The sequence below is a fragment of the Pygocentrus nattereri genome, chromosome 10, assembly GCF_015220715.1.
Source record: "Pygocentrus nattereri isolate fPygNat1 chromosome 10, fPygNat1.pri, whole genome shotgun sequence".
Taxonomy (NCBI): Eukaryota; Metazoa; Chordata; class Actinopteri; order Characiformes; family Serrasalmidae; genus Pygocentrus; species Pygocentrus nattereri.
The window spans coordinates 16898556-16916114 of record NC_051220.1 but is presented as its reverse complement, the minus strand read 5'-3'; the positions used below and the strand labels follow the sequence as shown (position 1 = coordinate 16916114).

At 38.7% G+C, this 17559-nt stretch overlaps 1 protein-coding gene across 3 annotated transcripts; it reads right to left on the bottom strand.

Annotated features, from left to right (window-relative positions):
* Positions 1–1256: 1256 nt before the first annotated feature.
* Positions 1257–14138, bottom strand: arhgap11a (Rho GTPase activating protein 11A). 3 transcript variants are annotated; one of them, XM_017703296.1, is made up of 12 exons: positions 13479–14138; positions 12346–12416; positions 11862–11958; positions 11404–11660; positions 9659–9822; positions 9413–9547; positions 9162–9236; positions 8076–8243; positions 6283–6409; positions 5684–5792; positions 4178–4322; positions 1257–3595 (listed from the first exon to the last, which is right to left on the bottom strand). In XM_017703296.1, exons 1-12 carry the CDS (start codon positions 13608–13610, stop codon positions 2118–2120), a joined length of 2958 nt encoding a protein of 985 aa, XP_017558785.1. In that variant the 5' UTR covers positions 13611–14138; the 3' UTR covers positions 1257–2117. The 3 variants fall into 3 exon arrangements, with proteins under 3 accessions (XP_017558785.1, XP_017558786.1, XP_037397618.1); XM_017703297.1 differs by lacking the exon at positions 9162–9236; XM_037541721.1 differs by lacking the exons at positions 8076–8243; positions 9162–9236.
* Between the last annotated feature and the right edge of the window lie 3421 nt (positions 14139–17559).

The window sequence follows — 17559 nt, the reverse complement described above, 5'->3', positions numbered from 1 at the left end:
CCAATGAAACAAAATAACCCGTAAACAAAAAACAAAAAAAACATTTCATCCGAGAACTCACCAAGTGTAATCAGAAAGCACTAATTAGTTCTAAACGAATACGCGTCACTTCCACGCAACACATGCGCAATAACTCCACGTCAACTCTCCTCTAATCCAACAGTGGTACTGAATTTCATCGAACATGCCTTGCATGCAGTTTATCGTGGCATTTTAATGTCGTCATCATTATAAGGGTCAGTTTAAAGGCAGTTTTTAGGACTATGCTTTAACACTTCCATACAGCCGATTCACTACATCGCTCAGAAACCTCCAACTTCTGCTCCCTTGTGCTTTAATTATAGCAGCTGCCTTTCTAAACAACGGGCCGCAGGAATAAATACACAGAGAACATTAACACGCCTGTGCACAGAACTCCAGAGACGTGTGAGGAGAAAAGAAATGTGGCTAAACTAACAGATAGACCACTAAAATAAACTCCAGCCGTCCCACAAGCTGTCTCTCATCACGGAGCTGAATACTGCTGTCCTCCTTCAGCAGACAGATCAGAGCCAAACTCCACACAAATCCCCTCTAATGGGAGTGAACCCATCCACAGTGTCACCGTCTTCAGTGCTTTAATTCGACTACTGCGCTCCATTAGACACGGCGGATGTGGTCAGGCCTGTGTGCGTCCACTTCCAGGGGGAATTAGCCTACAGGCTTGGCCGGACAGCTATCATTTCACACCGCGCTTGTTTAAAGCCAGTCAGCATTACTCTGACACGAGGAGCGAAAGAGCACAAATATCTCAGTAGCTCGTGTTAATAAAACATTAAACCTGCAGAACAGCTGTTGGGCAGGTAGGACGCTTGGTGGACATCCTTAATAGCAAGACTGCACAGTATTTCTCATATTTAAAGTAGCACAGAATATTTTTAGTCAAAAACACCTCGTCCTTATTCAGAGAGCAGATGCTGAAGGCAATAAGAGCCTAACTCGTACATTTGAAATGACCAGGAGGTCAGAGAGGGACGTGGTGCCCATTATATCCATTCTATAAACGACAATATTAATAAGGTTTAGATTAACTAACAGTTTTAAAATGTAAATGCTGAGGCTAAGTGGTCACCCTAACCTCACTCCCGATTGTATTCACTTGACCCAGTCTTTGGTTTCACACGCAGTCTTGCTTGAAATCACTCGAGTTTAGAGATTGTGAAACGTTAGGCGCCACCTTGTGGTACAAAAAGGAACTTCAAAGAAAACTCAAAACACGTTGTGAAGTGGCAACTTTATGCTCATAAACGAAGCTCCAAGACACTGGATACAAAGCAGATTGGCAAAATTAAAGAAAGCTCAAATATTTAAATTTGTAATACTGTTTCATTCTTACAAACATCAGATGAGGTACATCAGAATTTTTTAAAACCCACTTCTTCATTGACATCGCTGCTTAAGACTTTAACCATTAAGCTTGGAAAATAAATACAAGGTAAATAAGGTCACCATCTAAAATCTTTCCATCCAGATCACACAGACATACAGTCACTCTCAATACAGACAGCAACAACTAAGATCAATCACTCTTTTCACCTTCTCTGGCTCACAGCTGCACTTGCTAACTTCAAGCTTTCACATCTTAGTCACAAGACTTATCCTGATGGCATAGGGTTGCTGTGCTTCTGCCAAATTAGCAGAACGTCCTCACCGATATTCCATCAAAAAGGATCTAATTCGAAGTTAGCCTACACAAATCCTTAGAATAGCAGGAGTTTGATAAAGAGATCAAAGCTAAAATCTTATAAATGTGAATTGGGTTTTACCCTGCAGTACAAAAAACAGGCATAAAGCAGAAGGTTGGTTTTTCAAGTACACCAACAGGTTGGCCTGTTGTCACATTAACAAAACCACAATAACCCTCAGAATCGATATAACCAATATCATAACCAGATCAGACAAAGTTTAAAAAGCAAACATGAAAAAAAACCATCAACATGAGCCTAAAATAATCAACAAAGAACATCTCAAACTTGCAAACTTGTAAATAAATTAAGACCCCTGAATAGACAAGATGCAGAAACAGGCCGAAGCGGTCAAGCTGATGAAGCAGATCGCACTTGAGATGTATTGCAGTCTTAAAGGTCTATGGGTTTCATAGCAGAGAGCAGTTTGACCTGTGTAAGTGGGTTCTTTGGCGAGCCTCTGTAGTGACCCATGTGTCCCCCAGCTGCCTCAAGCAGGACAGACTTTGGAAACTCAGATGGGACACTTTTAGCTGAGAAGAGATCACCCTTCGCCTTGGGTGCCATTGTGTTGGTTACATCTCCTAAGGCACAATGCCTAATGGTGCAGCAGGTGGCTGACTTTATTGGGGGCTCTGGTGGCTTTAGTTTTGGGGAAACTCTCTCATCAACAGGAGTCTCACTAGGGACCTCTGCGGCCTGACCTTGCTGTGATACATTGTCAAAAAGGCCACTTTCTAAACTCAGCGCTTTCCTGCCAGAGGATCCTCGACTGGCAGCACACCACCCAGTCCGGACGTCTTTCCTCTGGTTGAGCAGGGAATTAATCCTTCTGACCGACTGCCGCACAGGAGTCCGCTGAAACTTCAAAGGAGACCGGATCACTTTGCTTTTGGGTGAAGTGAGAGTCAGCATGTTGAAACGCTGTATATGATCAGCCACTTTCGTTCGGCGTGTTTGCACTGGATCCAAAGAGGGCTCTTGGTGTTGGGTCTCATGCTGATTTAAAGATTCCGAAGACGATTCAACCGGCAATGGCTTTTTAAACTCCTCAGGCTGCAAGGTCTTGAGTTCCCTGGTTCTCTCTCTTGCTACAAACGGAGTGGACTGAACCATGATGGAACTGTTAAGTCTGAAAGCCACAGGACTTTGGATGTCAAGAGCATCGATCAGCCGGCTGCAGTTTGCAGAACATGTTGAGCTGTCCACAATCAAGCAGGTGCTCTCACCACTCACAGAACTCTCCTGGGTGTTCTTAACCATCACTGAGCTTTCTGCAGTTTCAGTATCAAACAGTACACTGTCTATGTGCAAAGGAGACAAGGGAACTAACTCTATTTGTCCAAATGTGACATTCTGATCTTCCATGAAGCTTTGAGACACTTTGAGAGAGGAATTTCTCTTCACTTCAGAAGATACAGGTGAGTTTTCTGAAGGTATAGAGGGCTCAGATGAACCAGGGCTATCATTAGCATTTTCTTCTGTTTTCTCTTTGGGCTCCTCTTTGTAGTCCTCATCAGTAGTACAGAGGGTACTAACAGGTTCATCCGAAGCCCCTCTGATCCTCACAAGAGTAGGACCTGCCTGAGAGCGTTCCTCACCAAAAGACTCAGAACTAGCCAGGCTCTCAGCACTGGTAGCACAGCAAAGGCTCTTTTGGATGTTACCAACTAAAGGTGGCTTGCTGACAATAATGATAGGTTCTGAGTGGTAGGTGGTCTTGAGGCATGCGCTCATTGGAGTGTCTGAGAAGGAGCTTCCTGTGTAGGCTTGGGTTCCATCTGGAGTCTCTGCACTCCAAGAGGTTGCAGGTTCCTTAGTGCCACATGGGGTCAGAAGGTTGTCTTCAGACTTACTGATGTACTTGGAGCCTGTGAAGCAGATTTGGCGACAGCATGGTATTGCTTTCACTCACAAAACAGAGAAACACAGACCCACATATACACACCAAAAATGTAGCATCACACTACAGTGCAAACTAGCCTGGTTTAAAATTCCAACCGCAAACGGCCAGATCTTAGGACAGGGGTGGGAAACTCCAATCCTGGAGGGCCGGACTCCTGCACAGCTTGATTTTTCCTTCAGCTAATAAACTTTGGTTGATGTGCTAGAGAAAGTCACCAAACTGTGCTGGCCCTCTTTTCCCCACCCCTGTCTTACGGCCTGTACATTCTCAGTCAGAGCTTAGCGGAATCTGTGGAAAACTATGAAATTTGAGAAAATTTTATTAATAGCCTGGATAAAATTAAGTATATAACCGAGAACATGCGCACATTTAATGCATAATTACAATTTATTTGCAGAATTTACCACTGTAGTTTGGGGGGGTTCTAGCACATTTGCTATTTTCCAATTTGCTAAACTCAGTAAATTAAACAAACTGTATAGTTTAATATATAAGAAAAGCTAATAAAAAAATGAAAATAAAAATGAAATGTAAATCAAACACTGACCTGTTGAAGCGCCGTTTCTCAAAACAGACGGACTAAACGTGGTGTCTTTGGTAAAGTGAAAGCTGGTGACACTCTCTTGTGTCGCAAGGCGCCAACCAATGGCCTCTGACCCCTTTGGCACCGGTAGAGAATGTGAAAGGACACTCTGTTGGAATAAAGGCACCTTCTTTTTACTCCTGATTCTATGTCACATATGTTAACTGCTATGAGACCTTTTAGGGTAGTAGGGAATTTCAGGATGCAATTATCTCAAAGAAATACCAGTAATGGTTGTGTTGGCCAATGTATATTTATTTTAGAGCAAACAAACAATTCAGTATATCGCATCAAAATATCAAAGTATTTCTTAGATGTAAAGAAACCCACACTACCATTCACAAATGGAAAAAATGTTAAAAAAAAAAGTTACATGTTAATATATTAAGTGCTTTTCTTTCTTAAAATATTTTATTATCATAAAAACATTCAGTATTCATAGATTATAGGTTAGATAAAAGTAAAATACAGACTTTTTTTCTTTTCTTAATATATAAATCATAAGATGTGCAAAGTTAAGCAAAGTCACCGACATACAAATAAAAGTGACGGAACAATTCAGATTAGTGTTTTAACAGTTAAAAAAAATTGAAAAATTTATTTTCACAAAGGCCCAGGTCATGGTAAGAATTAAGACAGCTGATTCAAGCCTTATACTTACAGAAACAAACAAACAAAAAAAATGTAGCAGAGATAAATAATTGCAAATAAGTGCAAAATCTGTGAATAACCATTTTGCATGTCAGTTTCCTTTTTGTAAAAAAAATTAACAAGTGTTCTGGTTAAATGTACCATGTTTCCTCATCTCCAGTTATATGCTGCTCTTAAGAGCTGTAATTCTCTTGTTTTTCTGTTGTCTTACTGCATATTAAATATTGCCTGATTGTATTTAAGGACAAAATTCTAGTATTAGCTAAAAAAGTAAAAAAAGATATTTATAAAGATAGTCTGAGACAAATTTACTGATACATCATCTGGAAGCCACTAATATGTACCATGAACACAGGCACCACTTCAGCACCTTTCTGCATCAGACCTGGATCCCAGACCTGATCATTGTCCAGCTACTTTTAGTACGCATTAGTAATTCTGCCTATGCAGACCACTGAGCTCTAAGAGCACATCTCTGTTCTTATATGCAAACACTGGTATGACATACCCGTGTCATACTGTCACCAAAAAGGAAAAGACATTAGTCAACAAAATACCCAGAATAAAACAGACAGAAGTGAAAATAACCGATGCAAATAAACAAGCGAATGTCAGAAACACCAATCTGTCTACTAATAAGCTTTGTGCTGAAATACATTATAAATTGAAGGGAAATTACATCCAACAGTTAAAGAAGACAAAACTGCTCAGACATACAAACATGCAAATTTTTACAGTACTGGCAAAACAAGGCGAATGAGGAGGTTGATTAAGTTGGATTGTGCAGTTTCTTGAGGCAGTTTAAGGAGATGGACTTACACAATCTCGGTTTGTTTTTCCGAGGCTAAAGCGCAGACGCAAGGACTTCCTCATTGCCTCTTTTTTTGTCACTCTTGGAGAAAAGCAGCCAGCTTTCCCTGACTCGGCTCTGAAAAATAAACCATATTGTACAAAACAATGTACAAGGAAAGGATCTTGAGTATTCTGTTTTCATGCATGCCAAGCATACAATGAAACTCTAGATGGAAATTTAGCATTTTCTCCTTAATAACTGCTTTTAGGCATACAAATTTATTTTACCTACATAAAATATTTCAGCGAAACCAAAATTTCCAAGCCACATTAACATTATAACTTAACCATTTTTATTGCTACCTTAGCAATAAATCATTAGTTTGCAACTTGTGGAAAGTATGGATATTACTTATACAAGACTCAAGTACATTTTAATTTTATACCCTTAAGAAACACAATAGCAATTGCAGTTCTTGGCAGCACACTTTGGGAAGAAATCATTTTGGAACCTCCCAAGTAAATTCTTTGTTTATATAATTATGTGACACCTGATCCTGTTTCTAACAGCTGCTTAATGTAACAAGTCTGAGATATAACTTTCTTTATTTTCAATCAGAACATGCCTGTTAATATTTCGGCGGCTCAGTCTTTTGCTCTTCCTCCGTGCAGAGCTTGCAGACAGTCGGCTACATCTGCCCACAGAGGATAAGGCACTCTGAGAAGAGTCTAGTGTTCCTGAGGCGCTGTGCACTGAAAGAATCACAAAATGTGGAAAAAGAAAAAAAAAATTTTCTAGAATGCATTCTTCTAGGATTTAAAGATTTAAAATCACGAAGCATAATTCAAAGACATGTCTATTATATGGAAAAGCAAATATGTACACTGATTTTTATAGGAAAGTTTATATTTAAAACTCATTTACAGGAAAAAAATTAGCTCATAATTTAAGAATAAAACTCAATCTTTGAAATGTTTGGGCCCCTGCAACAAAAAACAGAATGTGACTTTTGTTAAAACCACCACGGTACAGCATCATGCAAGACCGATCCATCCATCTTCCCTATATTTAAAATAAAAGATGTCACTAAAAAGCATAATTTGACCTTTTAATATAAAAGGCTGTACAAAACAAAGCAGAACAAAACATAAGCTAAGGAAAACATGGTTAATAACAGTTAATGTTTTTTCACTGAAAGGACTCATTAACAAAACATCTAAAAACATCTAGTTTATACAATCTGCAATGTGTAAGTATTGCAAAGCTGTGACGATCTGATTAAAATCATTTGCTTAAATACAAAAACCAATTGACAAATTTCTGTTCTTGATTAGTCAGCGTAGCAATTAGTTTGTAATCTGAATCATAAACAGGGTAACAAGTCATTAAGTGTTTAGCAGTCTGAACATTCTCCACAAGGGGGAGTAATTAGTATTCAAGTCTTGTGTGCATCACTATAAAAGAGGAAACCAACACCAGCAGGATCTCAACTGCCTGTATGTTTGCCTGTATGAAACCACTACAGCAGCACTGCTAACTTGTGCAACACCGTGCACTGAAACTAGCTAATAATGTACATGAGAAGGGTCTCTTGACAGCATATTTTACAAAGACAATTTGTTAAAATAATAATAATAATAATAATAATAATAATAATAATAATAATAATAATAATAATAACAACAGTGATTTTATTAGTATTATTATCGCTCAAGTTTTTTTTCCTTTGACTTACATGTCTCCATCCATACTGGGGAAGTGATTTTGATTGTGTTTGTGCACGTTTTAAAATACTACAGCTGCACAGTGTATACCTGGCAGCAATATGGTTTAGAGCGTTAATGTGATCAGTGTCATTGCATTTGACTTACATGGCATCAGCAACAATTCACTATAAAAGCAGACTCCTTCACTGGCAGCACGAGGTGTTTGTACATAAGCGTGGCAGCAGACACTACACTGACACATGGACGTTGGTATCGGTACGTCTTTACTTTATGTTTTGTGGATGCAGCAATGGATGGTGTTTGATAATGTTTTTTCAAAAATTCTCCTAAACCCATGTGTTTCCAAGATGGTTACAATACCTAAAATCCTTGCTTTGGCTTGCTGGGGTACGTTATTTTTAAACTGCAGGATTTTTTGCTTAAGTGGCAAGATTCCACCCATACTTGCTCATAAAGGCCTAAGCCTTTTCTAGAGGTTCCTTTGTGACGCAAACATTTCACAACATTCCTAGTCTTAAATTGCCATTTTCTTAACTTCTCTGGAACGAGATGCAGGTATCAATTTGAGAATAAATATTTTGTTAGAAACATTAAAATTGATACAGTAAAAATCTTGTTTTTGTACTGTATACTTCTGTATAATGTCAATTATCACTGATACATCGTCTGGAGAATCCTTTAAAAATTGCACCTGATCCAGGTGTGGATCCTCCACCAAACAAGACACTGGGGAACAATTCCAGGCCAAGATTCTTCTTGATGGATCTACGCTTCTTGTTGGAGAATCCATAACTCTGTCCGGATTCCATGGGAAGTTTGCGCTTAGGTGTAATGACAACAGGGGTGGCAGTGGAGAGGACTAAATTAAGAAATGAAAAATAATCAAAAAGGCAGCAATTTAAAACATCAAGGTTACCTTGATTTGAAGCATGAACAGAAGAATGCTTGCAAAAGCGCTTGCTCAGTAGGTCAACATTTCCCAACCATTTCACCCACAGCACACTTAAGTATATGAAGTTTCAAGACACACTGCTTACACTTAGTATTTTGACCTAATACCACACACACACACACACACACACACACACACACACACACACACACACACACACGTTTATATAACTACCTAGCAGGAATAGATTCTGTGAAGCTTAAAGTCATAGCTCAATGTGCAGAAACATGAAAATTGTCAGTAAAATTAACACTGGGCAGATACAGACATTAAGTTTTGTTCTCCAAACCAGTGTTCATGTCATGTATCCGTCAAAATCCTATAGTGCCAGGGAGCAGTGGTTGAGAAACATTGGGCTCAAGGAATTAAAGAAAAGAAATTAAACACACATATACACACACACACACACACACATATATATATATAAGCTACCCCTTCAGTGAAAGGAATGGAATAATCATTCAGATACATTCAGTTTAAATCATGCCACTGGGACTAATTTAAGTAAGGACGATCATTCAACGTAAGATGGTGTATAATTTCTATAAACACTTAAAGACAGGGTCTAAGCAAGAACAAGCAAACAGCCAAATCTAGGCATTTATTTAAAGCAGGGCAAGCAAGCCTACAACAGATGCACCATAAAGCACAAATGCTCCGACGATATTTCTTTCAATAATTTGGCAAACTCTATGGCAAGCAGATTTTTCATAAGAAAAGATTTACTACCTCATGACAAATCTATTTCAGCTACTGAGGTACCACAACCCTCATGCTTTCAATAGCTGGGCAGCCAAGGCTAACCTGAGCATATTCTATACCCACCTGTTCCATCAGGCTGAGGTGTATGTGAAGGGGTTCTATTACTTTTTAATTTACTGAGAGCTCCATTTACCACATCTGGAATGCAAGACAAAGCCACTCATCTGTAAAAGCCTACAGTTTTTAAATACTTTTAAAAAAAAATTGTGTTCCATTCCATTCAGTTCCCACTATACAACAAGTAACCTGTAAACAAACTGTAGGTTTATTTAATGGGAAAAAGATTATTTTCAACTCACACACACAGATCTCACCTCCTAAACTACGTCTGCATCTCTTTGACCCTGAGGGTGTGTTTCCCTCCTCCACAGCATCTGATGGGGAAAATAGTCCAGACTCACAACCTAGCATTGCGGGAACTCCGGCCATAAGAAACTCTGGCACCACTCCTGGAGACAAATACAGACACACAACATAAATTTAATATTTACATCACAAGAACAAATTTTGTAATATTTGTCTGCCTTTTGATCTAAATCTGTAATCATTTGATGTGATACCCAGGCCTTCAGCATTATCAATGAGGCACTGCACAACAGCAGCTTGAAGTTTTAGTTTCTTCTCAGTGCTGGCACTCATTTTCTCTGTCCCTTCTCCACAATGGAGGAGGTTTGGAGCGAAAATAACCGAAAGGTTGCTGCTGTCCATTTTGTTCTCAGCACAACTGGAAAATAAAAAGGTCAGATTTTGCATTATACCTCAGGGATGTTTCTCCAGGACGCTGGGCAAATTAATGTGCATAAGCACAATAAATATAAGGCATAAACACAAGTATAAAATACAAGGGATCCACACAGATACTCCAGAACTCTGGTTACCCCTTGAAGCACTGAAATCAAAATCTGGGTAGTCATTCTGTTTCAGCCCAGGAAAACAGAGGAAGAATAAAAAACAAACAAACAAAAAAAAAAAAAACATACAACCCAATAACTGAATGAAAGAAACCTTGAGTACCTTAAAGTGAGTGCATTAAAGTAAGGCAGAGACAGCATAGTTTTATTGCCAACTAGGCTAGCTAGGTCCAAAAAAGTGAATATTGCTCCAAAAATCAGTTGGCACATCGTGTACTGAGGATAAAAGACCTTGTACAAGACGAGTCCTCATCAGCACCCCGCGTTATACCAGTTAGCTGTAGTTGCAGCTCTCTTCTGAAGATGTAGCCTCTGATTCATTTATCACAAAACTACTGATTCTTCCTGGTGTCTTTAAATAATCTGACTTACTATCAAATGTTCCTGCACATATTTATTCTGGACATATTTTTTGGCTTTTTAGAAAAAGCTGTTCACGGAATGCTGACTATTCCTTAGCCTTTCGGTGCACAAAAAAGGTCAATAAATGAAAGCATGTTCTATCAATAAAACAACTGGAGCTTTACCTACCATGCAATCTATTTGTTTTTAATTTGCAAAATTAGAAACTTTGTACAAATGTCACTGCTATAATTACTCTGGCATAACCAAGCACCAAATCATTGGCATTCAGTACCAAATTTCAATAGCTAGAAGTTGTTGGTCTCAACATCTGAGAGTCAATAAGCATGCTTGCTCTAAATTCTAGACTTCCGACTGTCTGATGAAAACATTCTGATAGGTAGGTATAGATAAAGAGACAGAGCGATAAAGAGACAGAGCGATAAAGAGACAGAGCGATAAAGAGACAGAGCGATAAAGAAGACATAATTACAAATAAACTTACATAAACTATGCAAATAATAAATCTAGACATAAATTAAAGTACAAGAGAAATAAAATATAGTATAAAAGTATATCTATTTACATAGCATATGAGACAGATTCACTGCATTTACAAGACAGCAGGCACTGAGTGGTATGAGGTAGTCTAACAGCACACATTATAGACATGACTAACTGAGTCATCAATATTGTAGTGTAGAATGCATAGTGAAAGTGTCATTACAGTAACAGTTGCACAGATATGTTGCACAGTGTGTAATTAAGCATGTTACCACCAGGGCTTCTTGATTAGGCTGCATTTTGTTACTGTCTGTAAATACACACTTCCTGCAGAGCATTGTTCAGAATCAGTATCTAAATCAAGGTACTGGTATTGGCGTTGCTGTCAAGGCAATTTTAACAATACTTTGCCCAACTTTTCATATGACCCTTTTAGGACCCAATGAAGCAAACTAAAATGTTTAAGTAAGCAACCTAAGACCAGCTTTTGACTACACACCACTGGATAATAAGCAAATATATTATGACAAAGATTTTTTGCACCTCACCTCTGAGAGACCCTCTTTAGAAAACTGAAGAAGTAGCGCAGTGTGTTTAAATTCCCATGAGGTAGTACACAGGACAGCAGGATGGTGGCTGAGGTTCGCTCTTCCACGGTGGGTAGTTCCTGGGCTTTCAGAAATGCATTGTGCAGGTCTGTTGGCAGGATTGGCTCAGGCAGCTCCCTAAAGAACTGTTTCAAAAGTCCAGCAATGTCCAATGGAAGGGCAGTGGACAGACACTCTTCAGCCTGATCTAACTTTGCCTACAGAGTCAAAACAATATAGCCACTGTTTAACAGGGGTTCCAGCCAGGGCCTCTCCATGAAAAGTTAGAAAGTCAAGATTACATTACATTACATTTAGCAGACGCTTTTATCCAAAGCGACTTACAAATAATGAGGTACATAGAACAAACATAGTCAGGCCTTAAAGGAGGCCACAGGGTAAGATAGGTCATCACTCACCCTAAGCGCCTTCACTCGAACAATGGAACCTGATTTTCTAAACAGGCCCTCTGTGTCCAAATGCAACATAAGGCATGTACAGACATCCACAAGGAAGCTGCACAAGGACGGCAGATGTTAGAGCTGTTGATGGACTATGGTGCAGTGTTTTCTCTCGCTCTCTCTTTTTTTAAAATCACTAATCCACAGCAAACTGCTATATTTCAAAAGTTCAGTTTTAAACCTTTCTTTACCCTTTAAACACAAGGTTATTATTCAGGAGATAGTATAAATTATTCATAGCTAACAAAATGCATAAGTTATGTAACTATGAGAGAAAGAATGTTACTTAGGAAAGAGTGCTAGATCTCAATGACAAGGTTAATAGTAAGTTAAGATACTGGTGATTTGATTACTTTTGTATTTTAATTTGTGTACTACATAAGGCATAAAAGAAAAAAACTAATCAGGGTAGACATTTCATTATAAGGGAATGAATTCTTACCAGGGTATAGCTCCATAATCTAGCACATGACAATGTGGCAGACTTTCTAAAGCAACTCCAAAAACCTTGACCTAAAAATCAAGCATAACATCAGTTTACAAAAAGAATTACGTTTCTACTTCTTTTCAAGTTAGCCAATGCTTTGAAAGAAGCATCTGCAAATCTTCTGATGCTTTTTTTCGACAAGCCTACACAAGAGGAAAATGTCAAGCCAAGCCGGATGTTTATGAGCAATGTTCCATAGCTGTAAGGCACATTTGGAATCTAACCTGATCAGAGGCTCAAGTCAGTGAAGCGAATTAACATTCCTGAGACATTTCTCAGAAAAAAAAAAAAAAAAGGTGAACAAGCACTACACTGTTCATTTGAAAAGCAACAACACTGAAAACTGCCCTTAAAATTCAATTAGCTACTTAACTGACTACCAGCAGAAAGTAAAACGCAGCTGCTTTGTGTAAATTATGAATGATTGAACTAAAGAATACCCTAAAACAGCAATTTATTACGTTTTACACCTACATAATGAAAAATATCTTTAAAACCCAAAGTGCATATTAAATGATTCACTTTTACATTGTATACAAGTAAATGTAAAAGTAAAAATACAGTCCTGAAAAGGGTGATGGGGTTACAAGAGAATGACCCCACTTGCTATCGCGACTCGCTAACGATAGTTGGTTCTAGCTGGTTCGGTTCTTATGTTCGAAGGATACACATATTGGCGGATCAGTTTATTTTTGTTTGATGTGATGCAATCAGTTTTAAACTGCATGTATTTACCTGTATAAATATAACTAATGGATCACAATGGTACAATTCACAACCCAGGCATTCATGTGCTTCATCTTATGACTGGGGGTAACAGCCTTTCTGATGTGCATCTGCCTACACCCAAGAGGAAATTGTGTAACTTCACTTTTCACTGTGACAGTAACTTTAGTGACAATGACCTGATGGCTTGCTAAATAATCAAAGTTCACTTCACAAGTGCAACTTACGCACTAAACACACAAAAACACCCGGTTACTTTAGAAACAGTCAAATTTGTTTTGCTGACTTTAATGAATGCCTTAAACGTGTGTAGATTACATTACATAGAAGTTAGCAGAATCAGGGAGTTTGGCTTCACTTACCGAATTGCCTGCTGTCAGCTTGCTGCTGCTGCTCGTTTTGCATTTGTTCCAGTTCTTAGTCTTTATTCCATACGTTGCACGAAGGTGCTGCACCACCGCCAAGCGCACGACGTTTCTTTCCACGGTTTTCATTCTGCCTCGTAGTTTCTCGACTCTCGTGGAAGATTACTAACTTAGCAGGACTAATTTACAAAGAAGAAAGCAGACGTGACGAGGCAGAGGAGCCTATTCAGTAACGCTACAGTCACTCTGAAAACAAATGCCGAGAAAGGTTTAACCTTAACAAAGCCAGTCAACTTGATCTTCGGCTCTAACGCAAACCGTATACGGTAAACGAACAACTCCAGATTCGTAGGGAATAGTGTAAGGTCTTACTATCTGTACTATGTCTACTCAGTTCAGAATATTAAGCCCGGAGTTGCTATTTTTATCTTTTAGCATAACTAGCTAACTGTTAGGTCTTTCGCTAGCCCCGAAGTTTGGCTGTTACCATTAGCCAGCTTAGCTACTTAGGTTTAGGTCAAGTAAAAGGCGCATTAAGAGATACCCAGTTACCCATCTGTCCAGCGTTTTGACAAACTTAACATTCCTGCGACGCAAACTGTTCAAAAACCTGAATTAAATGCACTCCATATACAGCACACCTCCCTGCTTTCTCCGTCGCCTTCCTTCTCTGTAAACGTCTTTCAAACGGCAGCGCTGCTCCTCTCCGGCGCTCTGATTGGCTGCAGCCTGTTCAAATTTCTCAGCGCCTGCGTCACCACTGTTTGTCGCGCCCTGTGATTGGTTACGCCAGTCACGTGACAGCGGTCTGTGGAAATACAGAGGGAAAGTCTGTACAGTGATTTTCAGGTACTAGGACATACTAGAATAAAGGCACGTTTACTCTAGTCTAAGCTGACCATTCTTATTGTATTCTTTCCTAAACGAGAAAAAAACAAGCACTGCAAAGTTTTAGTCCGAAAAATCAGCCACAAAAGTAATTTAATGGGCGACTGTGTTAAAGAATGGCTTTGTTATCCAGGGCCTCCATCACGCGCGGCCCATGTTAATATATAACACCGTGTCCAGTATTACTGTAATAATAAACACTTCCCCATATCACCTAAGCTCCCATAATTCAAGACAGAAAATATGATGATATTTGTTGTTACTGTGATAAATTATGTCACGTTATCTTACAGTATGCATTTCTGAGCCTATGATTGATGCTGCAGTACGTAAAAGCACTGACCATCTGCATGTGTCACTTAGTCCTGTTTAACTGGACAGGATGTATCAGCACGGGATGTGACACACTGGATAAAAAAAAAAAAGAATTTTATTCGTATTTTAAAAATATTTTTTCAAGTGAAACTTTCCCATGTGCAAAAAAATATATTCCAAATGTATTTATCAAATATATATTTGCAAAATTTGAAAAGGGCCCAAAAATATATTTGTTATGTACATTTTAAAATGCATTTATTTGTTTGAGAATAGGGGCAGTCATGGGCTGGAGGTTAGGGAACCAGCCTCGTGAAACAGAAGGTCGCTGGTTCGATCCCCAGAGCCGACAGCACATGACTGAGGTGTCCTTGAGCAAGACACCTAACACCCAACTGCTCCCTGGGTGCTCCGGATTGGGCTGCCCACTGCTCCGTGCAAATGTGCTCACTGCCCCCTAGTGTGTGTGTGTGTGTGTGTGTGTGTGTGCTCACTAGGGTATATGTGGTGTTTCACTTCACGGATGGGTTAAATATGGAAGTGAAATTTCCCCATTGTGGGACTAATAAGGGTCACTTATATGCATGTAGTTTTTAACAAAGGTTACAGAAATGACTAAACATATATTTCTGGTGCCTTGTTTTTCTTAAGCACAAGTAACATGAAGTCCAGCTCCATACTCTGAACATAAAGTTTTAGAACAAAGGTGGACAGAAATGTACAAAATAATTTGTACATTCAATAAGGTTTTTTGTAGCAGCCACTGTAGCTTAATCCAAAAAGGTGTTATGATGGAAACATAATTGCACAAGACAGAGTGGTAGTAATGGTTTGGAATGCTCTGTTTACATAATTACCTAAAATTCCCCAATTAATAATAAGCTTCTAGTCTATTATAATGATTGTTTATACAGCTTACTGAAGGGATGTGACAATCCCTGAGGGAGGACAACCAGCACTGCTAGAGAGGGGAAGGATGGAAGCTAAACAGAGGAGAATGACAGAAGATTTTGAGAGATGGGGAAAAAGTAATGAGTCATCTGGAGAAAGAGAGGAGGAGAAGAGAAACAAGTTGGAAGAGGAAGAAGGGAGGCAGAATGAGCAAGTGAGCACTAAAATAGAAAAAATAGAGAAAGAAAAGTGGAGTCCACAAAAGGTAGGAGAAAGAGGAGTGAATGAAGAGGGACAGATGTGAGTGGAAAGACAGGTGAGAAACAAAAGAAGAACGAGTAAAAGGAGGCGAACAATGGAAATAGGAAGCTTACATTTACAGTTACGCTTTTCTTTTTTTCCGTAACGTTTCAGCAGCTGCTCCAGCTGCATCCAGACACACACAAGCAAGCTGAGCAGAATGTAGCTGAAGCAGCTAGAGAGGAAAGAGAAGAGAAAGGCTGAGGAGGCCCAACTGGACACAGGATGCCACTGTGTGTGAGTCTCCTGAGGTCAGCTGCAGGCATGCTGATATGATTTGAGGTACAAATAAATAGGCATACTGTGATTGAAAACTCCTGTATACTCTGAATATTGATTCTGAGAAATATTAGTGTGACATGCTAGACTAACATGCTAGTAGCATGAGATGTCAAGTGTGACCATACTCGGTCTCCAGCTAGACCAGCATAAACCAGTTTAGACCAGCATGCATTAGAGGAAGTGCTGTTTTTCTGCATGGTAGCATATTAGAAACTGTGTATCACCAACACACCCGATGCAACTAATGAATGAATGAACAGGCCCTTCCTGAGGTGAACTAGATGAATTAGAGCAGGTATGCTACAAACATGCAGGGCTTGGTGGTCCAGGACCAGGATTTAGAACCATTGATTTAAATAGTGGATTTAATCATTTATTCAAAGGGAAAATACAAAACTAAGACAGTAAATTTGATGTCCCGTTCAAAATCTAAGTATATTTCCAGTTGTTAAACTGTAGGGTAGAGTGATTAAAGAAAAATGGAAAAGGTACATTTCAGGTAGACCAGGGCTTCACATCAATAGAGCCATGGTGAAGAATATCAAGAGTACCAGCAAAGCAGTGTCTACACTTAAAGAAAGTGATTGAAGGTGAACCTCCCTGTCCCAATACCCACTATGAATACTTTGTGCGTTGCTATGCACATAACCTCTCTTTACATATTAATTATCATAGATTCAACTGCGTTTTACAACATACATCATTCTGTTATTAGGACTGTATAGTCATATTGTTGCACTGTATCCTTGCACTGAACATACTAACAGTGATACTACTTAGTAGGGTATGTATGTGGTGTAGTATACTACTACAAAATTATTACTGTAAAATTAGCTTAGTACTCAAGTCTGGTCTTGTTATGGTGGACTTTGCTCTCAAGAACAGGTAATTGTAATGCCCTTATCTGATGTAATTGGAAACTGAGGATCTAATTGATTCTTTCTATGTCGGCTTAACTGGGCATTGTTTGTTATTTCTGATTGAGAATAACCTCCCCATCTTTTTTTTTTTCCAGACGTAACAAAGCAAAGTTTGACTAAGGGTATAATATAATATTAAAAATAACATTTTAGAATTTTAGACTTTATATTATTCAATATTGTATTTTGCAAAATGTATCATAAAACAAAATATTATTTTTGAATATATATATATATATATATTATGAATGATAAAGAATATTCAGTGAACTATATTCTACATATAAACTATATTTTATATTTATATTCTGAAAAAAATCTTCATCTTGTCTTGATCTTGCCACTCCTGGTTTTAGTCTTGACTCAGACTCATCTCTAGTGGTCTTGACTACAACACTGGTAGCTACTGTCCCCACTGTCCCTTTATTGCTATCAATAGTAAGCTTTATAAGATACTACCATGGCTTTGTGTGGCCTCGCAA